General features: G+C 36.6%; 1 protein-coding gene across 13 annotated transcripts in view; it reads right to left on the reverse strand.

Moving 5' to 3' along the window:
- Positions 1 to 26,100, reverse strand: part of rg (A kinase anchor protein rugose) — a 941,488-nt gene that overhangs the window by 449,036 nt on the left and 466,352 nt on the right. For all 13 annotated transcript variants that reach the window (XM_089644600.1, XM_089644594.1, XM_089644593.1 and 10 more), the window contains exon 6: positions 5,005 to 5,100. In XM_089644600.1, coding sequence (XP_089500726.1) covers positions 5,005 to 5,100 — 96 coding nt within the window. The remainder of the gene's footprint in view (positions 1 to 5,004; positions 5,101 to 26,100) is intronic.

Below are 26,100 nucleotides of genomic sequence, written 5' to 3' on the forward strand. Positions count from 1 at the left end.
GTTATGACAAAAAGAGATCGGGCAATCTTGTTTGAATTTAAAAATTTAGGTCAAATTTGAAAAAAATCGGTAAACTAGGGGGTTAATATCAACTGTTTAATGTCGCAGATTCGGTTCCAAAAGCTTGTTCAATCCTTTATTGCCGTAAAATAGGAAAAATATTTTTAAAACATAATAAAGCTCAGATAAATAAATAGTTTTTTGGGTTCTCTTTATGATGTAAATACACCAGTTTTCCACTAAATTACGCCAACGTTAACTCTAAAATCACCTAAAATCGAATTATCTATGGCCAAAAACATATTTTATGATTTAAAATCCAAATAAATAAAATAGCGTGCTAGGTATTTGCTAATACTTTATATCAAAAAAAAATTCAGTTTGGTTGGGTATTTTGGCATGAAATCCGGAATTCCAAAGTTTTGTATGAAAAATGGTGCGCAGTCGTTCCGATAAATACTGGTCGAGCTAAAATTATTACAAATGAATTATGCCGATATTTTGTACTGATGTATTTTAAATACAAGTTAGTGCTTATCAATCATCTTCTAACCCTTCTCCGGTTTCTAGGTAACCCTCCTTGATCACTTGAAGCCCGTACAAATTACCCACAATTTAGCCCAGTGGCAGTAAGGGCCCGGGACTAAGGACCAGGAACTAAGGACCAGGGTGTAGTAAGGGCAGTAAAGGGGGCAGACAGAAAATGTTCAAAGCTCGACTCTTTAATCAACGAATTATAAATGTGAACCACTTTGTTCTACCCGCTAAGCTTCGGGCTTCCGGGTAAATCCGCAGACCGGAAACTTCGCCCCACTGGCACTGATACAATTAAGGTTTCTTCCGCTAAAAGAAGTGCTCAAAGGAATTTAACAAGTTTTTGGGAGTCTAATTTGACGGACGTTTAAATAACACAGTGTTTTTGCACTTTGAAGAAAAATTGATGGTCAGCTGGTAACTCTCCACCTGTACGGAGTAAAACCCTCCTATTTCGCCCCTTACTACAAAATCCACTCTAAAGTTGTACAACAAATTTCTAACATTTTTTTGTAAGCTTGTCATCCGTGTCTATCTTTAAATATACATATATGAATAAGAGTTTTCCAGGCGGAGTAGTTTGGTGACTGGTTTTTATGTAAAATATAAATCTACAGTTTTATTCGGAGATTGATGGAATTTTGCACACTTGACCTTTAAAACAAGAGGGTGTTCACTGTCTACATAAGATAATCCCTTCCCCTTAAAGAGACGGTTAGGTCCTCGTCCTTGCTCCAGCAGAGGATACTTTTGACCATCAGAATATTGATAATTCTGTTTTGTATCATAATATTATTCTAACTATTAGTGTTATTTCGTTCAAACTTATTGTTTGTTTTCTTGTTTGTTAAACTTCATTAATGTTTATACTGTATGTAGAGTCGTTTTTTATATAAATAATAAAGATTTATTATAATTAAAAAAAAATTATTTTAATTTAAAAAAATAAGTTGTTGTAGTGCATCTTAAAGGAATAACCGTTTGTAACTACGTCAGGATAGCGGTGAGTCCTCTCAAGTGTGTATATAAGATTTCGAAAAACCCTCCCCCATCCCCTTTTCCCATTTTCAAAGCAGAATTTTGATACTTCTTGATAACATTTTGCACACGTGGTGTTCGAAATAAGAGAAAAATAATTAATATGGTTTACATCTGATTTCAAAAAAACTTTGAATCCCGGGCAACGCCGGAGACAGCTAGTATTTGAATAATTTAGAAAAATATGACTCCCTGATAATGAATAAATTTAACCCGACATTACTCTGTTATTCTCAGAGAATAAATAGGAACAAAATACATGCGATGTGAGCGTGTTTCGAGATCCAAAAGTTTGACCAGTCTTTGCTTAAATTTAAAAAAAAATAACAGAAGTGTGTTTCACCATCATTATGAAATTTTCACTTCGATAAATGGGATGGCGATATACGATTTCAGGCACGTAAGTCATGTAAAAGAGACAGAGCGGGTGCTAAATGGACTAAACCAAAAGGTAATACGTCAGCGACGACATTGGTTTCAAACCTTATTTTTTTAAAGAAAGACAAACATTCCCGGGTTAAGAATAACCTGACCTATTTGAAAATCTCCTACTACCACAACAATAATCGGGAAAATGTTGATTGCGTTGTGATGGAGGACTTAAGTCGGCCGAGGAATTGAACGCACGTCGCTCGGGTGGGACCCAAACGCGATGCCAACTCAGCCACTGACAGGTCTAAGGAAGGCATTTCTAGTGTATATTCTCTATTTAGTGGCTATACTTTAAATATTAAACTCTAGAATTTATATATTTTATTTCTCGGGCTTTCTATAGATTTATAAATAATGACCTTACATGTATATTTGTAGATATATTATTATTGTGAGTATATTGGTCTGTATGTACCAGCCCTAAAACAAATTTTACAAAATCTTTTTCATTTTGAAAAACCGATTTAAAATCCGAGAAGTTTTCGGTATTTGATATTATTTTTCAAAACGAAATTTTTTGTCAGCGTCAATTATAATTCTGCGAGAGTGACAATTTAAAAAAATTCGATGGGGGCTTTGACACATTTGTTTAAAAGATTCGAAGAATGGCCAATTACAGCTTTGACATTAATAATTGATATTTTCGGAAAAACCTGAAATTTTAACGAATTCCTTGAAACTTTCAGCCTTGTCCCTGAGAGAGAAATTCTCTCCGCGCTCGATATAATTTCCTTTGTCGGCAATTTCGTCCGGTCGACATTTTGTTATCTTCCATGGAAAGTTTAAAATTAATGTTATAGGTATTAAAAATTATTTATTACTTGGAAAATCGTTTCGCATTTTTCACGCTGCTCTTTCATATATTTGGGGGGGGGGGGGGGGGAAATTAAAAGGTCTTTCATTTTTTCTTCGTTGTAAAATAATACTCGAGTCTACATCCATATTGCTGGTATTTCAAAACTTTTGTGAATTGACTTTGTACCCTCCCTAATAGATCCAAATTCATCGCAAAATGGGTGGCAAAATATGGACTCTGCCTGTCTCTAGTTTTCTTCTAGTTTAAATCATCCTTGTCACTGGCTGTCAAACTAAAAGTTCCGGGTTCAAATCCATAATACGTACGTAAAAAAGCATTGAGTGAAAGATAATCTCTATATATAGCCCTAGTGAGAGACGACTACTATTCAGAATCAAAAAGCTGCTGAAATGGCTTAAGCAATGTTTACCTAACCTTCATTTTCCATATAATTTAGCTTAGTTCTATAGTTTCCAGATATATGGAACTCTAAGGCGGTATGACATAAAAAGTGGTAGAATAGTAATCTTAGCATCGCTCTGGTGTGAGACCACCATTCAGAATCGAAACATATCATGAAATGGCTTTAAGCGTGTTCAGTGACTAGATCTGAATAGCCTGGTTCTACCAAAACTTCCACAACACCTCCCACCCCACCCCTCCCTTTATCATCACAACATATCCCAATGTGGAGTGCGAAAGTCCCACTCGTTTCGGGAAGTGTTCCTTTTTTGTTAAAGTTGTGATTGACAAATTTCTCATATGTTTAATCTAAATTCCGAACAAAACCAACTAAATCAAAAGCTAAAACTTCCATACTTAAAGAGCTCATAAAGCCCGAAGATTCTCAGTTCCCGAAGTTGAAACCAATTCACAATAAATGAAATGATGGACGGTGCGATCCAGCTGAAGTGGCTATCTAACCCACTACGCCACGCCGAGGGTATGTAGGTTCAGCGTAAGGTAATGGTCTAAAACTAATTACTCGGTTCAAAGTTACTGCCGGCGACGAGTGGTCGCTCGCGTATCTCAATAAGTGCCCTTTAAGCGTATACTGGGGCGAATTGTAAAACGACCTCAAAGGAAACTTTTTGTCGCGTCTTAAAAATTGATGCTGGGTGTGGGGAAAAGTCGAGGTAATTTCAAACATTAAAAACTCGTAAAAAATATACTTAGCGCCGCTATCTTAGTCTGATGTTGAAAAGGAAGGATGCACTTTTGTGCCAGTATCAACCAGAATGCAAAGTGAACCCAGGATTTTGGAATTTCCAAATTCGACAAGTGTTCATATTTCAGTAAACAACAGTCATGTCGTTATTTACATTTTTTTATTTCTTATAGATATTGTCTAGTCGAAATAGAGGGATTTTTCAACCCTACGCTCGCTAAATCTTCCATCATTGTAAAAGCAACATTTTCCGTTTACAGTGGTGGTAGTGGAAATGTTGTCAGTCTATTTGTTACCCGGGAATGATCTTTTTTCTTTTAAACGAAAAAAAAGTCTGTTGATTTGGCTACTGCTCTGGTGCTTTCGTTTTCGGCCCAAAACGATAAATTTCATTTTATTGTTTTTGATTTTCACAAAATGTAAAATCGTTTTGCAATTCGGGCCGTGATGCTTCGGAGACTACAGTTTAGCGTAAAAAGAGAAAAAAGTAGGGAAAAGGGAACAAAACGAATGAAATCAAGACGGCATGGAACCAACTTACCCGGCTCGAGCTTCTGGCTAAATCCGCCTCTGCGCGGTAGCGCTAATGGCGTTTTTATTAAACAGCTTTTTATACAGTTTGCAAAGTGGCTGAATATCTTTCTTTCTCCGAAAAACTTTCTAAGGGAGGGGTTCTTTTTAGACTTTATTTCCAATTGTTATTACAAATTACACGTGAAGTCAATTTGGAAATAAAAACGGTAATTTGATGAAGTTTGTGGTACAGTGGAAAGAAGCTCAAAATATATAAACTCTTCCACTTGCTCAAAGTATTCATCATTCACAATTATATTGCACACGGTCTTCGTGCTTTCTCTCCCTATTTCAAACACTATGACTTTGAAGATACATTCATCTTTTTAAAGTATTTTTGTTGCATTACAACATTGGATCCTAAAAGAACATCAGAATCGGTCCCACTGAAATGGTTAAATAAGAATAATTTTTAAAAAGGTTTATGGGAGAAAGATGATTGCATAATCTAAGATGAACTCACCGATCCCTTCCGTCCAGGGAAGCTGAAGAATACGTCTGGACCATTTCTGTGTGGCATCTGGCGGAGGACGTTGAGAAGCTTTGCTGAGTGGCGGGGCTGAAACAAATTAAAGATGTGTAAGTTGATTGATCAAAATTAGAAAAAAAAATTGAAATGGAAGGTCTAATTAAGTCACACACTCTTCTGTAGAGTCGTTGTAAACTTGTAGCAGCCTTGCTATTTAGTTCCTACCGAAAGCGGCTGACAGGATTCTTAAGTTGCCGTTTTGATTTGCGAGCTACGGTGTGAAGAGCGCCGTGTATGGTTTCAATTTGTTCCGCCAGTTGTTGCGAGATTCTCGGGGACACGTGACGGTTGGTGAAGCTTCCTGGCCTTGGCGGACTTAGGATTTTTTTATTTATTTATTTATTTAATATCAACGGTATAAATATACCATAAACAATGATAACATGTCACGGGTGAAATGCAGATCACGCCAAACTCTGGGAATTGAATAAAAATGCACTTTCTAGATGAGAAAAGTGTGTAGAAACTCATTAAAAAAAGAATTTAGGCGCGGAAGAATAAATTGAGGGAGATACAGCCGATCAAAGTTTAATAAAATTGCACTTCGCGATCTGAGGGTAATATTCGGTTTATGGGAGTATAACCGAAATTGAACTTGATTTAGATTAATTTAGGGCTGGGGAATCCGAATCTGAAAGAATTAGGTGGGGGTCGGCACTATTAACTGAGTTATAGGGTTTTGAAACTTCGTACGCGATACATAGGAACCATGTTTTATTTATCAATTATGACTTAAGAAAATCAAATTAGCAACTATTTACTTTTGAAATTTCAGTAGTGCCAACCAAAAAAAGAAAAGTGTTGCCATATAATAATAATATTTTTTTACAAAATAGGTTAGGTGTTTAGTTTGGGTTAGAGTAGGCAGAAGAACATGGGAAAAAGGTATTAGAATTAAATCACAAACCAGTCTATACAAACCTAGCGTAGCCCACAAACTACTTGAAAACTGGGATATAACTCTAAAGGGGACGCGAGCAGGCGTTATTAAAGGGGCAATTTTGTGTAACAGGAAATAACATGGAAAAAAGGTATTAGTATTAAATCACAAACCGTCTATACAAACCTAGCGTAGCCCACAAACTACTTGAAAACTGGGATAAAACTCTAAAGGGGACGCGAGTGGGCGTTATTAAAGGGTCATTTTTTTGTTATAGAAAATCACAGTTAGGTTAGGTTATATATATACATAAATTAAGTATTTACAAGATTTTAAATAATAAACTACCAATCTGGCAAATGATATTTAATTTTCAGAATTTTCCATGCATTGATATTATTATATGGCAACACTTTTTATTTTTTGGATGGCACTACTGAAATTTCAAAAGTATTAAAAGTTTTTAATATGATTTTCGTGACAAAATATGGCGGCGGACTGTCCGAATATGGTGATAATATCAGTTCGCGAAGTGCAATTTATTAAATTTTGATCGGCTGTATCTCCCTCAATTTATTCTTCCGCGCCTTAATTATTTTTTTAATGAATTTCTACACACTTTTTTCATCTAGAAAGTGCATTTTTATTCAATTCCCAGAGTTTGGCGTGATCTGCATTCCTCCCCATGTCACAGTTAAAATCGTTGAAATATTAAAAAAAAAGAATTACAAATATATGTGGCATTTGATTGTGAAATGACATTAGAGAGTAAGTAAGTAAGTAAACAAGAGATACAAGTACATGAGTTTCTATAGTGCAAATAAGGTAGAATTAGATTAAATTAATATTGATTGAAAAGATTTGATAGCATAGCCCTCTTGTACCTACCTTGCGTGCAGTTAAATAGATCTGCCACATCTGCGTATCTATTACTAACTTCATGCAACCTAGGTACAAGCGAGTGTTTGGAATACTCAGTCCTGATATTGTTGCATTTAAACAAAATTTTAGAACTAGTAGCTCTCGTGGGTATATGAAATTCAATGAGGTTAATTAAATCAGGACTGTATATACTACCATTTACAATTTTGAACATAAATATTAAGTCGGATATAATTCTTCGATCTGAGAGTTTTAATAAATTTAGATTTTTCATCAAGTAATTATAGTTTATATTTACGTAAGATGCCTTCCAAATTGAGATTGACATTAATTCATTAGTATCTTTAGGGATTACTTTCATAATTAATATAAATTTGTTCAGAATAATATGATTCTGAGCTGGCGCCCTGTAAATTCTTTATAGCATCTTTATTTCTGTTCTTAAATTCAACTGTCAGGACTTGCATTTTGTCATCTATCGAGGTTAATTTCTAACTCGACACGCCCTGAGTAAAAATGCTATTATATTGAGTCTCATGCTAAATATTATTTTTCTAAAGCAATATGTGTGGTTACAGTTTATATAATAAATAATAAAGATGATATTAGAGTTTTATTTAACTGGTGCACACAATATTCTACCCACATATAACATTGAGTTCCCTTTTAGGTTATTAATAATATTGGTAAAACTCTTTGTTACAAACTCAGTGGCAACTCAGAAGTAAAAAAAAAAACAGCACTTTGTTGTGGAGCCAATTACTAAGCTGCAAGGGTTCTCTCTCAACAAAATCAAAATAAACCTTCATAGCGTTTGACATTGAAATCTAAAACAACTGTGCAGTACACAGTAATGTCGTTAGATGGCTTCCTTGATAGAGGGGTAAGGCTCTCTACTAGCAAGCTGGAGGTCGCGGGTTCAAATCCCGGCGTGCGCAAGTAAATTTCATTTCATCAATTTGTGTTGTTTCATAAACTAGACTTTTAAAATAGTACATAGTATATTTGCGGCACGTTTCAGAGTAGAAGATACTTTTAGTATCGCCCTGATGTAAGACAACGTTTAACAGAAGATGGCTTGGCTTTGGTCGTTTTTGGTGACCAGATCTAAATAGCCAGGTCCTTCCTCTTTCTTCTTCTTCCTCTTTCCCCTCTTAAATACTTTCAGCCTCACAGCATACTCCAATTGGGGATTCTATAGTCTCACGGTTGGGAGCAGTTGAAACCCTTGTACATTATCGATATTTTAATTTGAGATTAATGACATCTAATGTTTTCCCCTGTGGTCTTACAATGTGAAAAATTATTAAAACCAGAAAGCCATTTTTTTATTATTTGGAACTTTCGGTGTTATTAACCTTCCCCCCACCCCCTTGTTAATATTGTAGCAAAATGAGAGTAGAATTGCTATTTAATGTCACACTATATTACAGAGGCCATCGATATTGCGAACATAAAATCTGCCATCAAAAAGGAGGCATAAAATTTTGATGAGTTTCATTTTGAATTATGAAAGAGACATTCGTCAAGAAAAGCTCAGCAAATGGTACAGGATAAAAGCATTAACAACATCAATCATGCATTACCTCTGAAGAAAGTGGCATTTTTCACTGGCAGTAGTAATTAAAACCATTTAAAAAGAGGACAAGTATAATTTTATTGAGCATAGCGAAGTCCTGTTTTAATACGACTTTTGCGCACTTTATCTGACAGTATTTTTTTTGTACGTTCCGGTTGCTGGCTCAAGATGGTGGCCGTTTTAGTGGTTCAGTAAATATTATTTTTTAAATGCGAAATCGTCGTATTTACTTCAACTTTCTTTTTCGGATTTTTACAATATTGGTGCCGGAAAAAAGTTTGAAAAAAGAATTGCTAGTGATGTTTCTTTGGACAAATTGTATAATTCCTAAATGTTACATAAACTATACAGATTATAAATAAGTAAGTAGTTTTCAGAGAAAATTTTGGTTTTGATTTATTGAATAAGAGAAAGTTGACATACTTTTTTGGACGCGAGGTTTACTGTTCACAGAACTACTAGTAATCAACGGTATTATATTTATAGATCTGGGCTACGAAGATTTTTTCATACATAGACACTGAATAGATAAACCGATAGAAGTGTGTGGGGCGTGTGCGCGTGCCCGAAGTAACGTAAATTTTTCTTTACTTCTGGTGAAATCGGCCAAGTCAAAAGATCTTACTAAATCGGTATAGATCACACTTCTAGGGATTATTTGTTCATCGTATATATAAGTAGGAAAAAAGATAAAAACATATTTGCTCTTCATTTCAGTGTAGAAGATGCTCTCAGAATAGCCACGGTTAAATATCAAAACTCAGAATCGAAATATTGCTAGAAATGGCTGTACCTACGTTTATTGATTAGCGACGAGATTCGGGAACTTCTGAACCGTGCTGTTAATAAAAACTGATTTCGATGTGTGTCTTTCTGCTTTCTGCGATTGTGACTCTGTTTTAATGAACTCGGATTCGAATTTAAGCGGCAGTTTCAAAATTGAGTGTGTAAAGAATTCAGAAAAGCTATAAAATATAAGGTATAAAATATCTACCTACGATATAATATTTCGGCAGAACGTTATTTTAAATGTCGATTTCAAAATAGGAATTGGTGTCTCAAGAATTCAGATAAGCGATAAAGAACCTACCTATGTATTTTTTTTAAATACCAAAAAATTATTTCAATTATATACTTCAAATGTGTGTTTCTTTTTTTGAAAATTCTTAGGGTTAAGATTCTCAAGATTAATTGAGTAAAGTGAGATTTCATGATTTTTCACGGGTTTGTGCTAGTTAAATTATATATTTTATTAAAATCGAAAACCAAATAAAACGATCTTAAAGAAAGTTAGTTTTTTGAATTTTTCACGTTTCACTTCCCAATGCTCAAACCCAGAATAAAATGCAGAGGGTCTCAACCTTTTTACGCCTATTGCCAACTTTTCAATTATATGTATTTTTCTTCATCGCCCCCCACCCACATAAACATCATTTCATCGATTAGGCACCCTATAAAACATAACCTTTCGAAAAATCATAAGTTTGCTTTTAGAATTTTTCACCTTTTTGCGCTTCCGAATCCTCAAACCCAGAATAAAATGCAAAGGGTCTACACCTTTTTGGGCCCATTGCCAACTTATCAATTATATGTATTTTTCTTCATCGCCCCCCACCCACATAAACAACATTTCGTCGATTACCCTATAAAACGTAACCTTTTGAAAAAATCATAATGACTGTAAAGAAATCTTTACTACGCCCAAAAACAAACCAATAAATGCCGTTGATTCTTGTAGTTCGGAAAGTCACAAATTGCATCGAACGTAGATATCATCCAAAAAACGATGAATTAAAAAAAAGTTAAATTGGCCCCATTTGCCCCACAAGCGGCTTATCGCACACTAGTGGGCGATTTGCCCACGTTGGGGAATCACTTGTAAACTAGTCCCATCGAGAGTTCGTATGGACTTCATCGATGTTCGTCCTCCGACGAAAGCTCACGCGTCCTGCTCACGGGTCTAGTTTGAAAACTAAAAAGACAAAGAATACTAGAATGATGAAGTCACATACGATCTCTCCGCTGGGACTAGAATATATTAGCAAAACATGTTTATTATAGAGACATATCAACTAACCAATTTATTTATTTTCTAAGTTCAAAAATAACTCTATTTTAACCCAATTAGAATTATGTTTGAGTTACAAAGCATCGTTCAAGTTACAAGTTCCCTCTGCGGGAATATAATTGAAAAGTTTTGTGCTTCATATTCGCTATAACTTCGGTAAATGATGACTATTTTAATCGAGGTTAAGTGATTTCACTAACTCTAACTAATTGGTTTTCTGACATCGGAGCGCTATCGGGGTTTTAAACCTCAGTTAAGGTAGTAATTTATTTATTTATTTAATATCCATGGTAAAATATACCATACACAATAATAACATGTTACAGAATACAATCATAATCAAAAACTAGTAATAATTTAAACAAAAAAAAAGAATTAACTGTGGCATTTGATCATAAAATGACGACAGAAAATATAAAATTAATACAAGCTCTAGAAGGAGATACAAGTACATGCAAAATATTATAAACAAGCGTGAGTACTTAGGTTTAATTAATAATGATGTAGAAAATATGATAGTATAGCCTTTTTGTACCTAGCTTCTATGCAGTTAAACAGATCCGCTACATCTACGTACCTATTACTAACTTCATGTAATCTACGTACAAGCGAGTGTTTGAAATGCTTAGTCCTGGAATTGTTACATTTATCAGAACGATTAGCTCTTATGAGTATATGAGATTCAACGAGGTTTGATAATTATTATATATAATAAATATTTTTTGCATAAGGAAATTCAAGCATTGATTATAAACTATTTCATAATATTTTAACTAAAACATCTTTGATTTTTCAAAGAATTATCTTTGAAGAATCGAATATTTATGTTGATAGCCTATATTGTGGAGTACTTATGTAAGAAGTTAGATACAGGTGCTGTGTGCATCCTTTTCTTTTGTAAATAAAATTCTGCATTAATATTTAAATTTCAATTCTTATTTTAAATTTATACAGTAGGTACGGTTGTATTGACGTTTCATTTGAATTTGTGATACAAAATTTACAAAACTGATTCGGCGGAATTCAAAAAATTCATAAAAATGGCCTCACACAAGTGTGTTTAAATTTGAGATATGTACAAAATTTACCCATATGATAATCCAGGGGAAAAATATAATGGAAACATGATAAAGGAAGCAGCTACACTCAGAAGAAGAGACCAGTGCATTACAGATAGACAATTGTCGTGAAATTAAATTTACCAACAAAATGATTACTTGTGATGTTTATTAAATTAAAGTAAAATGGTACAAACTGCAGACAAGCTGCATTGTGGTAGCTTTGCGTGACTATTTTTTTGTTAATATGAAAACAAAGTTAAATAATCAAAACAAATGAATATCTGCGATCAAGTCAATACAAATGATAAGTGCACGAGTTGAATAGAATTGTAACATATCACTGCATTCTGCTGTCTTCCTTTGTTTGATAAAACATTGGTTACTCTACAGATTTATATCGACGACTCTACCACGGAAAATCCAAATTTGTGTACATAAAAATAGAATGGCATTTTTAACTCACAATCACAAAAAACCTTATTTTACATGTACACTCGCCACATTACATAGCAAAAGCAAATAATGTACATTACGCAATCCCATTTTTCTTAGATTTACTTATTTGATTCTCCGCTTTGAGGCTATCGGGAGGATATTGTAAATGTATATGGCCAATGCCTTTCTCTAACCAATTTAAGTCTTTACTGCATTAGTGTACAATTTATTATGTTGTCTTGTAATGTGTTCTTGTTTCACCTTATCAGATAATTTAATTGCACGCTCTTGTAAGATTGTCAGGGATATAAAGGGCATTAAAGATCGTTCAAGAGGTCGTAGGCAGAGAAAATTCCTTGGTATAAGCATTTGTACACTGCACTGCTTGTCTTCAGTCTTCACATAACTTACAACGACATCTGTGCCCCAGTCATCGATGAACAAAAATACGCTCCAGTCATAATTACCGCCATTGGAAATCTTCTAGTACAAAACTACCGTGAAAGCGCAAAAGATTCGTGCATATTCCGATGTGCAGAAAACTTTATTTACCATACTACGAAAACAGCACCGGCCGGCCGACACGGTGACACGAGTGAGAAGGATTACGCTCCTAACGGCAAATCACGCGTTCAGTGATCAGCGAGCAGTGCAGATATACAACTCATCCTGTTCACTATCAACGCATGCTCGAAGCGCCTTGAGGCCTTAGGCAGAGAGGACGGACCGCCAAACAACTCGGTCTTGGCACACACTCCTTGCCTCATTCACATTCATACATCGTCTCATACATACTCTTCTATTGTTCTGACTCTTGACATGGCCCGACTCAAGTATCTGATTCACTTGGTCGTGCCATGTCTTCCTCGGGCGTCCCCGACTTCTGCTACCATTCACATTTGCATCGTATATTCTCCTTACAATTCTTTCTTCGCTCATTCGCTCTACATGCCCAAACCATCTAAGCGTCCCTTTCTTGATCTTACTCATTACGCTTACATCAGCCTTGCACTCTTTGCGGATATCCACATTCCTCACACGATCATACATGGTTTTACCACACATACGCCTCAGGGATTTCATTTCAACAGCATTCAATCTACTTTCATCCTTTCTTTGCCAGTTCCATGCCTCACTTCCATACATCAGGGTAGGTACCAGCACTCATTGTGGACTGCTAACTTCGCTTCTTTGGACAATTTTTTGTTAGCGCCAACTGCGTTCAGTCCTACATTAATGGAGTTACCTGCATTTACTCTTCTTTCAATATCTCTGTCAGCCTTCCCATCTCTCGTAAACATGCTTCCTAAATACACAAATTCATCCACCTGTTCCAAGTATTCCTCATTCACAGCTACATTGCACACTGTTTTCGTTCTTTCTCTTTCAAACACCATTACTTTAGACTTACTTACATTCATCATTAACACATTCTTCACGCATACTTCGTTCATCCTAGACACGAGAGACTGCAGATCATCCATACTATTAGCAATCAGCACCGCATCATCAGCATACAACAAGCAACATACTTTCAGATTACTTAAATTCGCGCCCAATCCCACCTCTTTCAATTTGTGCATACAATTATCCATGTATAGATTGAATAACCACGGTGACATTACGCAGCCTTGTTTAACAACTTTTGTGATATCAAACCACCCCGTAAAACCACCGTTTACCCTAACACATGCAACGCTTCCCTCATATAGAGACGCAATTGCCTGAGTCAGATTCGAATTCACTCCATACTTGGACAACACCTTCCATAGCTTTTTCCTGTCGACTCAGTCGTATGCTTTTTGTAGATCTACAAAGGCACAGAAAAGTTTCTGTTTTTTGCCAGAAACTTCTCGGTGAGCATACGCAATGAGAAGATCTGGTCCATGCACCCCCTTCCACTCATAAAAGCACCTTGCAAATCCCATATTTTATCCTTTGTTTCCTTTCTTACCCTTTCAATCAAAATTCTACCATACAGCTTGCCAACTGAACTTAGCAGGCTAATAGCCCTATGATTCCCACATTCCATACGTGACCCTTTACCTTTGTATAATGGCATGATTACTGCCCTTCTCCAATCTAAAGGCGTGTAACCTTCCTTTAAATATTGGTTAAAAAGATTGCACAACCATGTGAGAATTATACGGCTACCTCCTTTAAAATATTCAGCAGCAATATTGTCGAAACCGACAGCCTTACCATTCTTCATACACTTAATTGATCTTTCTATCTCATCCATGCTAATTTCGGTAACATACAGTCCATCATCATTCATATCTGATGCGCCGCTAGAATCACTGTCACTCACTTCGCTTTCAGACTTCCTCGAAATACTTCATCCATCTCTCTTTCATTTTTTCCTCATTCGTCAAAATTTTTCCATCTTTCGATTTTATCACTTTCATGCTTCCGGTTTCAGGGCCACACCGGGACTTTTGGACTTCTTTCCAAAACAACTTAATGTTTTCTTGAAAATGGTTTGTCATTTTCATTCCTTCTTCCTCTTCCAGGCGTTTCTTTCGTTCTTTCACTCCAACTCTTACTTTTTTCTTACATTCCTTATATACTTCTTTCGCTCGATCCTTCTCTTCGCTGGAAGCACTGCCAGCCGCAATCAGACATAACCATGCTTTCTTCTTCTCTGAGACCAGTGCTTTAATCTCATCATCCCACCATGAATCACCTTTCTTCCTACCTTGCGTACTTATTCCACAAACCTCTCTAGCAGATTCATAAAGACTCACTTTTATGTGGTTCCATGTTTCGTCTATGCTTAGACCGTCCATTTTCTTCTCATTCAATCTCATCTTTGCAAAATTCACATACTTACTTCTCTCATTATCGTTTTTTAGTTTTTATATTTTGATTCTTGTTGGAGTTAGTACCGTTTTCACTTTAGAGCGCCAACCGCGAAAGAGGTTTACTCTCGAGACCACCAAAAAGTGGTCAGTTTAAACCTCTGCCCCTCTGAAAACTCTCGTGTCCTCGGTAACAGCTCTCAACCTAGAGTCAATTACTACAAAATCGATAATTGACCTCTCATTTCCTTTTTCCCACGTACATTGGTGGATACCTTTATGATAGAAAAAAGTATTGGACACAAACAGGTTCCACTCTAAACATACTTCAAGTATTCTGTTCCCGTTGTCATTCGTTCTTTTATCCCCAAACATACCTAAGGCCGATTCAAATCCATCACGTCTAATTCCTACCCACCCATTCAAATCGCCTGCCATTATAATCCTTTCATTAATATTTTTCAGTCTCATCACATCATTCACACCAGTCCAAAAATCATCTTTCTCTTCGTCACTCTCAGAATTGACAGGGGCATAAAAACAACAAGAAACACCCTTGTCAAACCGATTTTGAACCTTATCCAAATTATTCTCGGACTTACACATTCATACTGTAACATACATTCAATCATTCTGGGAGACAGTAGTGCTGCAACACCCTGACACGCCCTCTCCGTATCTGGTCTCCCAGACCAAATGACGAGCCTATCATTATGCTGCATTGTACCGCTCCCTTTTTTCATACTCTCTGTTTCACAAAGTATGTCCAAACATTTGCTAACCATTGTGACACCTGTGTCGGCCATTCCCTTCTACGAACTGCTTATCTAGTCTAACATACTGATACTTGGGTATAAATCACTAACATACAAATTAATATAATATTTAACTTAGTCCTAACGCCATCAAAACTGTTCCAGATGTCCAAATGAAAAAAACTCAATTCTAAAACAAAAAGTATCGTATTACTATAACAATAAACTATTCACTGCGTAATTGTTTGTAATAGTTCATATTGGCAGAAGACAAAAGACGCGGCTTCATTTCGATTTCGTCCTTCCTAGGGCGTAGGGGCACGGGGGCGGTGCAGCGGGGGTGTAGAAATTGCCAGATGATTGTCTTGTACGGGTCATCTTGTAAGGGCGATGGTCGTGGGCGATTCAGTGACCGAACCACGGACAGGTCATATGGCCGACAGACGTCTATAACGGCGCCGGTGAAGGTAACGGCGAGCATGGTGGCGGCAGCGGGGGTTGAAATATCGGTATGCGACGGCCGATGAGGTCTCCACATCTGGTAAAAATTATCAAATGCCAAACTCGGGCTCACTGACACTGCATTTTTTGCGGCATCGGGGGTTGACGTATCGGTACGGGGTGGCGAGAGACACGGGTAGGTTGTTGCCCCTAATAATAAATTTGCTATACCTTTATTACATAATATGTATAATTTAACAATGGAATGCATTGCTGGCAATTTCAGTCACGATTAGCTTCTGGTTGTAGGCCATTATCAGCAAAGCAGCTTTCCGTCTGTTGGCAAGGCTATTAATACCAAGCATTCCAGATAATAAAGCTGACATATAAATAATCTAACCAGGGATAGTTCCCGAAGGCTCTTAATTATACACATACCTTAAGATAATTAATTTCAAAGATTTACACAATCGTCAAATAGATTACAAAGTTTGGAAGGTGTCGGCGGGTGTCGGCTGCTGGCTAAATAAACAATGTCAGTGTTCCACTTTGACCTCCATTAACTCTCCTTCCACCTTTGATGATGAAGAACAATCAAAACTAACTTATTTTCAAATTCAATATGTTTTTCTTGGTGAGGGTAGTGAAAGAAATGTGACGAAGGTTTCTTACCAAAAAAATCATCTAACGAATGTTCCAATTGTACCAAAAAGAAACAAGTTTTAAAAGTCCAGAACGGAAATTCTAAACACATAGAATAACTTAAGTAATCCTATGACAAAAGTTTTTAATCTACTTTACCAGTTTCACAAAAAACAGTCCTGCCTAGAGAACGATGAAAGAGAAAAGTTCACTACAAAACGTCAAAGGCTCGGCCCGAGAGACAGAGGGATGTTTAAAGAGTTTAAAGAGGGTTGTAAAAAGAGGCATTCTTCCATACGGAAGAAGATATAAGTTACAAAAGAGTGGCAATGGGGCAAAGATCAAAGGTTAATTTCGACTCAAAAGGGACAGAAAGAGACTCTCGAAGTCTTTTATCGGAGAAAGTTGACGAAAATAGGAATAATTAGAATACTTAAATCAGGATTAACTCAATCGGATTACAGATATACTTACAAGATTTTTTTTAGGTAGTTGTGTAAATCCGTAAGGTTTTGAAAGGTCAAAAGGTCGAAGGGTGAAGCTCTCGACTAGCAATTAAAACGTCTCGAGTTCAAATCCCAGCGTGCGGCAAGTAAATTTTACTTGATGAATTTATGTTATTTCACAAATTATTCATTTAAAACAATATATGGTATATTTTCGGCACCCTCCAGAGTAGAAGATACTCTCAATAGCGTCAACATTTAAAATTGAAATGTTGATGGAAATGGCATTAGCCGTGTTTGGTGACCAGATCTGAATAGACAGGTACTTTCTCACCTTCGTACCACCTTCAGCCTCACAAAATACCCCAATTGGCTCCAGACGGTAGGGAGTAGGTTTCACATAAACTAAATCTCTTATAGGATTTAATGTGGCGAAATAGATCCCCTGCCTTTTAAAACTGTTAAGAAAGGGGCGCTCTGGTGAGGAGTAACATAAAAATAATCTTTTTTACCACAATCGTTTGTACAGAATTTTAAAATTAAACAACTGTATTATATTGCAAACAATAGATTACATTTTATTATGATTTGCTTTATAGAATATCCATTTGAAACGTTGTGAAGGTCGAAAATATTATTATTCACCTAATAATATTACTTTATTATAGTTAAAACGACGGAACAGGCTAAATGCGACACAAGACTCGAAAAAAAACGGGGGTTTGTTTGAAGCTCACATTTTCATTAATTCCGACGAATTGGTAACTTATATTTTCGAAAAAGTTTTGTTACTTCTACCATCATGTAAAATCACCTCCCGAAGTAAGCGCACTCTACCCCCGGACACCCTGCATATATATTTTGTTTTTAGACCGATACCTACTATACCTACTAAGTTATTTATATTTAAGACTAATAAAAACAGTATTTTACCATTAAAATGTTTTATGTAAAACGGTTTTAAAATTTTATAAAAAGTTTTTTAATTAAAAATTAGCGGTAAGCATCAGAATTTATTTTTCTAGACGATGAATTAGTAACTTCCCGAAGTACTCTTCTAGAAACATCTGAGATTTTATTAATACGTTCATCAAAAATAATTAAAATAAACCCCACGGAAAGATCAATTTTCTATGCCTGCTAGGGCCTGGATGACCATCCATTACTCCGGGTCGTGCGCCGAAATTTGTCGACACGCTTCTTGAATTATGTCGTTAAGATTCCCACTTTTATTTTAGAGATTTAATAGGGCAAATTCAGCCGTAGGTCTGTCAAATACACCAGGGCCGCACGTTACATATTTTTGTTGTTTTTTTTTTAACTTTATGCATATTTTATTTTATGATATTATCCTGTCTTAAGACCCGGCATTTTCAATTTCTACCGATTTTATATCAAGTTTCTCGCTAACTCCTTAAGTCTTGGAGTTCCAAAAAAAAATGTTGTTTTTGAAGATAATATCCATACATTTGTTTTGCCGAAACGTTAATTATTTGAAATTCCCTCGATAGAAAAAAATCGCAAAGTAAGCTCCGAAAATTATTAAAAATACGTTTTGTTCTGTTATTTAATATGTTATAAGCACGAAAAAATTCATAGTGTATGTTTAAATGCAACTAAAGACATTGGAGAGAGATTTTTGCTTTATTTCAAATGAGTCGTGTTTCATAAAATATTTTCACAGCAGTCGCTTACTTCTGTTCGTTCCAATCCTTTTAAATATTAGCGCGCTCTCTCTAACATTCTGATTTACATAAGACCATTTCAAACATTCATCAGTCCCGCGCAGTCGGCAGGCATAGTGGACGTGTGTCAGAATTTTTGGCATCTAAAATTACGTGATTTACTGTAAATAATATTTAATTTAAAATATTTGAATAGCTTATTTAACGTGAATATTGTATTTATCGGTTAAATAATATTGTTTTTCAAAATTGAAAAATAATTAACAAACATAAATTAAATGTCCCAAGGCCGCGGCTTGTGTACAAAAGTACTATTCGCCAAAAATTCGTTTACCACAAGGCGATGTAAGCTGATTGTTCTAAAACTGTGAGATTATTTCTTGAATGAATTCCGCAGTCGTTTTTTGCCACTCTGGAAATATTAGAGTAAAACACGTCAGGTGTTTAACAAATACTGGTTATTCAGACTTTGCCGAACATTTAATTAATACTAACCATACTTTTGATAAAAATACAGGAGTCAAAATTGTACATAAAAATAAAATAGGAATACGCCTTAATAATATAGAAGCATTAGAAATAGTAGTAGATTGAGATCAAACGAAACCGGTCGACGTGTATAGCAAAATAAAGTGGTTTAAAACAACAACAAAAAATATTTTGAATAACATATTTAATCAAAATGTATCTATCACGTATACTTTTATAAAATTTACAAATATCTTTATGAAATTCAATTTTTATTTAAAAAAGAAAAAAGTGAAGTAAAGCAAAAAATAGAGTATTAGAAATTATCCTCAAGGGACAACTCTGTATTACAAAACATATTCAACTATTTCAAGTTGTTTTTATAATTTTATACTTTATATTATTTTTTAGATTGCGTCCATTTAGACATATTTAATGCATTGATAACTGTAAAAACCGAGTAAGTTTGTTTTGTACTGGCCATTAAATGATGATGATGTTTTTGTTACGTAACTCCACACAGGATGCAGGTAATTCTGCGTGATTATACAAGTAAAAAATAAAATGTTAATTTTTCGAAATTCCAACGCTTTAAGGTCGATTTCAGGTAAGTAAGTTAATAAACTAAAGGATAAATAAATATTTTTCTATGGAAAAATATTGTTCTATAGGAAAAAACACAATGGATTGTTAACCCTATACGAAATCTATGACAAGTTAAAGTGGTGGGCGTCGCCCATCTACAATTCGAAATGCAGAATGCCTTATATACTTTTATAAAAGTATATAAATATGTAATTATTTACTTATGTATATAATTTTATAAAAGTATATACATAAGTTACATTTTAATTTAATATAAAAAAGATTTAATTAATTAAATCTGTAATATCCTTAGTTTGAGAATTGTAGACGTTTTAAGTCCCGCGCGCGTCCAGTTCAAGTAACTTCGCTAGTATTTGTCCACCGAAATAAAAGTTTATTTATCAAGTACCAAATACCTAACGACCGGCGGACTCCTGTCGACCCTTACTACGTGTTGCCGTTAAATGCATGGCGAATTTGGAGAGTATGTCCAACTTTTGGTAAAATTAATTTTAGTTCTCAATAATATCAACAGATGTAGCAAACGCAAGAAGTGAAATATATAAAATTGCTATCTTAGCGACAATCAAAACCCTATGCGCAGTTGTGAAAACTAAAAAAGGAGGGTGTTACCCAAATCGCAATTCCAAACAGCGTATGCTGAGGCTTAAATGTAGACATAAAGGCTCAAAGCTTAGCCCATCGCGTCATTCAAATTATACATATATACGGAGTTCTTGTAGATTTCAATTGCCTCCGTAATCTATTCTTAGTCTTGTAATGATAGTATCAAAAAAATCTCATAATATTATTCGTAATCTGGGAATGTTTGTCTTCTTTTAAGAAGGGAAAAGAGAAAGAAAGCATAAATAAAGTCTACAAAACTGTACATTGTAACAAACTGTACATTGCTGCGGAAATTCGTTTATTTTGTTAAAATTACATAAAAATTACCCTCACAAACAATCTTAATGCCAAGTAGACAATAATATTATTCGTAATCCGGGAATGTTTGTCTTCGTTTAAGAAGAGAAAAAAAGCATAAATATTGTCTACAAACTGTAAAATGTAACAAACTGTACATTTTAACAAACTGTACATTATAAACTGTACATTGTATCAAACTTGTAACAAACTGTACATTTTAACAAATTGTACATAGTAACAAATTTACATAGTAATAGACTGCACATTGTATCAAACTTGTAACAAACTGTACATTGTAGCAAACTGTACATTTTAACAAATTGTACATAGTAACAAACTTACATAGTAATAAAATGTACTGTTCGAAAAACGAACAGGGGTTGGAATAGCCGCCCTTTACAGGGCTATTCCACACAGATAAAGTATAAATTAATTATATAGCTTGTGACAGGCGATGCGAGAACACAATGCATAACGTTAATTCACAATCAACTTACCGGGAGGAGATGGTGAAATCTGCATAGTGAGCATCATCTGTCAGCACTGGAACGTTTAGCGTGGTTGGTAGCACTCGTTATTTTAGATTAAATTGCGATAAAAAATACGTAAGATAATTATTTCGATAAGGAACCGGCAATGTTGTTATGACGGGACGAACGGTTTTTGTGCGACTGGCTCGGCTCACGGCTATCCGTCGTTTTAGCTGACTTGTGCGAATTTAAACTACACAGTTCAAATTCTGACGATACGATTGGTTAGTACACGGCCTGTCAAAAGCAATTGGCGTTACGGAACATTCCGCCCACCAAAATACAACAACGTGTATTTTAAAGAAAATTTAGAAACAAAACGGGCAATGCTGTGGAACGTTGCGTGAACGAAGAAACAGTGAAAAGAGAGAAGAAAAAGAAAAAAAAATATTAATAATAATAATGAAAATGATAAGAAAGAATGCGCCGCGGAAGCGAAGATGATTAGTCACATTGACTAGGCAATGGACATAATTTGGTTAATGGTCTCGTGAGAAGAGAACCATTCGATGTACGAACCGTAGCGATACGAACAACGCCGTTGGGGCCTGGATGATAATGTTCTCGATGTAGAGCGTCTATCACAAGAGAAGTCAGCTTAGATTCGCGAGGAAATAGGGCAGGATGTTTATACTCGAATTCGAGCCCAGATTGAGATAACCTGCCACCCACCCTTAGCACACCGTGGTCGTCAATGAAGGGATTAAGCTTCCGCATTTGTTTCGACATAAGATTGCCCTCTTTCAAGCGTGTGATATCATCATTAAAATGTACATGTTGAGTGCGTTTAACTACTGTCAAAAGTGAAGTGTGAATTTCGGCACGGTTTAATGGAAGATACAAACGACGAGATTCTTTATTCTGTAGGTTGTATATGAATCTAAGACAGTAACCGAGAATGCGTTGGGTCTTCCGAATCGAAGAAAATTTAACTAGTAATAGGTCCACCAGATTTTCGTCCTGTTGGACAAATAAAGATCGAACTCGTTCCTCAGAGTGAAGTTCAATTTCGTCGAAATTGCCATCGAACAACGGCCAAGAATCGGATGACTGGATCAGCCACGAAGGCCCCGCCCACCATAACGTGTTATCGATCAGATCGGCTGGAGATTGACCACGAGAAGCGACATCCGCTGGATTATCTCCAGATGACACGTGAAGCCAGGAAGTCCCTTCGAGGGCATCTTGAATGTGACTGACACGGTTAGCCACGAAAGTCTTCCAGCGACACGAAAGAGAACGTAACCAGGCGAGCACGATGATTGAATCCGACCACGCAAAGATATTGGAGATCGGAAGCAATGGTACGTATAAATCTTTGACGAATTTTAATAGATCTGCTAGAAGAACTGCCGCACACAGTTCAAGGCGAGGCAATGAAATCTTTTTTGTGGGGGTGACTCGAGACTTGGCGCAAACCAAATATTTGGACTTTATTGTCAACATCCATGATTTGCAAGTAATTGAGGCAGTATTTCGGAGGCAGATCGGCGAGTAATTCTGGTTTGTTACTAACCCACTTCCGCAATTCGAATTGACCTCGTTTGAACAGCTCGATAACTTCGGTTTTCGTTTGTTGAGCTTGTTCCAAGCTGTTACAACCGGTGACGATGTCATCTATGTAAATATCCGAAGTTAGCACACGACGCGCTAGCAGTAAATCATAACCTTCATATTTGGTCAACTGTTTGACAGTACGACAGGCTAAAAATGGGGCGGAGGAGACACCATAGGTTACAGTGTTTGGTTGGTACTCTTGGATGGGTTCCGACGAATGAAAACGCCAAAATATTCCTTGGAAAGCACGATCTGGTTCTTGAACCAATATTTGGCGATACATTTGTCGTACATCAGCAGTAAACACTACCGATGGTATACGGAATTTTAGCAAAAGCTCCAGCAGGTTCTTTTGAAGCTTTGGACCGATAAGCAAGGTATCATTTAACGAGGATCCGTTCACATCCGTCGCTGAGGCGTCGAAAACCACTCTTAACTTAGTGCTAGCGCTGCCTGGACGAAGAGTGCAATGATGAGGTATGTGATACTTTCCCTTGTGCAAATCTTTTCCAGGGACACGAGTCATGGGACCACTGTGTAAATAATCAGTCATGAAAGCAGAATATTGTTCACGTAAGGTTGGATTTGCTATGAGTTCGCGCTCGAGGGAATGGAATCTACGTAAAGCGATCTCATGCGACCCTGGAAAAGAGATATCCCTTCCCCTTTCTCGGAAAGGCAAGGATACGATGTATCTTCCCGAAGATCCGTCCCGTGAGTGGTCAGTGCAGTACATTTGTTCACAAAATTGTTCCTCAGGAGTGAGGTGTGAAGACTGGGGAATGGTGTCTAACTCCCACAGTCGCTGGACCTCTTCGTGGAGCCGGTCCTCGTTAGTAACGATGAAAGATTTCGTTTCGTGAGCAGTGTCCGAACCAACTGAACCTAGAAGAAGCCAACCGAATGCAGAATTGAAAGCTGATGGCTGACGTGGACCACCATTCACATTACCAGGTCTCAAAAGAGAAGAGAAAACCTCAGCACCCAGAAGAAGATCAATCGGTCCCGGTTTGTGACAGTCAGGATCGGCAAGAGGCAAGTCTCTCAACTGATGCCACGATGACTTATCTAGACGAACAGTTGGCATGTTGCCACAGATACTAGGCAGCGTAAGTGCCTTGATGTTGAAGAGAACCCGTCCCTTAACACCGATCTCTAATTGAATGACTCCTGACGTGGTTGCGGAAGATTGGCCTAAGCCGCTAACTCTCTGAGAACTGGCTTGACGAGGGATGCCTACGAGCTCCGCAGCACGATCGGTGATGAAGTGAGCTTGACTGCCCGAATCGATCAATGCGCGAAAGGTTTGGAAACGGCCGGATGAATCGCGAATGCCAACATTGGCGGTTGACAATAGTACTATGGACTTGTCTCCTAAGTTGGTGAGGACCTGAATTTTAGAGTCGGAAGAAGGCTCCTGGTCCGTAGACGTCGTGGAGTGTTGATACTGATCTTCCAAAGAAGCGTTTTCGTCTCGATGGAGCAAAGTATGATGTTTTTGCTGACATTTTTGACATGTAAACAAAGATTTACAATCTTTAAGATAATGAGAAGAATGAAGACAATTTAAACACCAACGGTGTGATTGAACAAACTGTAGGCGATCCTGAACTGACATGAGTGCAAATACCTTGCACTTGGAAATGGAGTGGTCTTCCCCGCAACAGGAGCATTTCAGATAAGTGGTGGAGTACAAGGACCTATTTGTTTTAGGCTGTCCTCTCTTAAGATCGCAAAGAAGCGCTGAAGTGAGTTTTTTGGCAGCCTGATTAAAGTTCCGTTCAAGAGGTTTGTCAATAGTACTGCTATCACGAGTCGAAAAATGTAAGTCTCGTACAAGAGCTTCGCATTTGTTATAAAGAAACTCTTTGAGTTTCAAATATGAAGGCAGCTTGGTAGGAGACTGAAGTTGTTCGAATGCGCATCTTGTAGGTGAATCTAATTTCGACAGAATTAAATAACAAAGCACGAAGTCCCAATTATCTGTTGGGAGATCCAATTCTTTTAAAATTGTTAAATCCTCATTAAATACATCGAACACGCGACGGAATTCAAAAGGATCGTTGGGCGGAAAATTTAAATTCAGCATTTCCCGCCAACACGTAAATGCGAGTTCACGCGCGTTACGATAGCGCGCGATTAATCTTTGATATGCTTCAACGTAGTGAGCTCCTTGTACTGGAAATGTCCGAATTAACCCTAAAGCTTCTCCAGATAAACATGAGAACAAATACTGCATGCGTTCGATGTTGGATAAAGATCTGTTTTCATGAATCAGAGCGTTAAACATGTCGTAAAATTCGGGCCATTGCTTGACATTTCCAGAAAATATTGGAATGTTTATTTTTGGTAATTTAACGTTTGTGCACGCATTCGTGGTTTTACAATCGAGAGGCTGACTGGTTAACTCCTGGTAAATTTTGACAATTTGATAATACATCTCGTCAAAGGTTTCGCGAATTTTATCCTCATCAATTTCGTTTGTGTCATCTAAAGCTAATATTTCCGCGTGAGACGTTTCAAATTCAAGAACTATCTTTTCCAGAGTAGTATAATGCGCTAACAGTAAGTTGCACTTAGTTGCATCGTGCAAAGCGCTTTTTGCTATTTCATGTGTCTTGACTAACCTATTATTCGCTAATGTCCGTTTCCGGCGCAATGTTTGAATGGCTGGGGCCATGTTGAATAAACACGATTGGAAACGTACCCAAAAACGAAACAAAATAAATGATAATAATTTAATCTATTATAATTATATGCGCGGTAGGTCGTAAATACTCAAGCGCTAGGTACCTACCTAATTACTGTTCGAATTGATTATTATTCAAAATTTAAGAAACATTCCACAGCATTATCTTTTTTGGCATAGATAGATTATAATCTTAAAGTTCCCTAGTTTCGGCACCAAAAATGTTCGAAAAACGAACAGGGGTTGGAATAGCCGCCCTTTACAGGGCTATTCCACACAGATAAAGTATAAATTAATTATATAGCTTGTGACAGGCGATGCGAGAACACAATGCATAACGTTAATTCACAATCAACTTACCGGGAGGAGATGGTGAAATCTGCATAGTGAGCATCATCTGTCAGCACTGGAACGTTTAGCGTGGTTGGTAGCACTCGTTATTTTAGATTAAATTGCGATAAAAAATACGTAAGATAATTATTTCGATAAGGAACCGGCAATGTTGTTATGACGGGACGAACGGTTTTTGTGCGACTGGCTCGGCTCACGGCTATCCGTCGTTTTAGCTGACTTGTGCGAATTTAAACTACACAGTTCAA

Source organism: Hesperophylax consimilis, chromosome 21 (genome assembly GCF_061612785.1).
Source record: "Hesperophylax consimilis isolate HC1 chromosome 21, BYU_Hcon_1.0, whole genome shotgun sequence".
In the NCBI taxonomy this organism is placed as follows: Eukaryota; Metazoa; Arthropoda; class Insecta; order Trichoptera; family Limnephilidae; genus Hesperophylax; species Hesperophylax consimilis.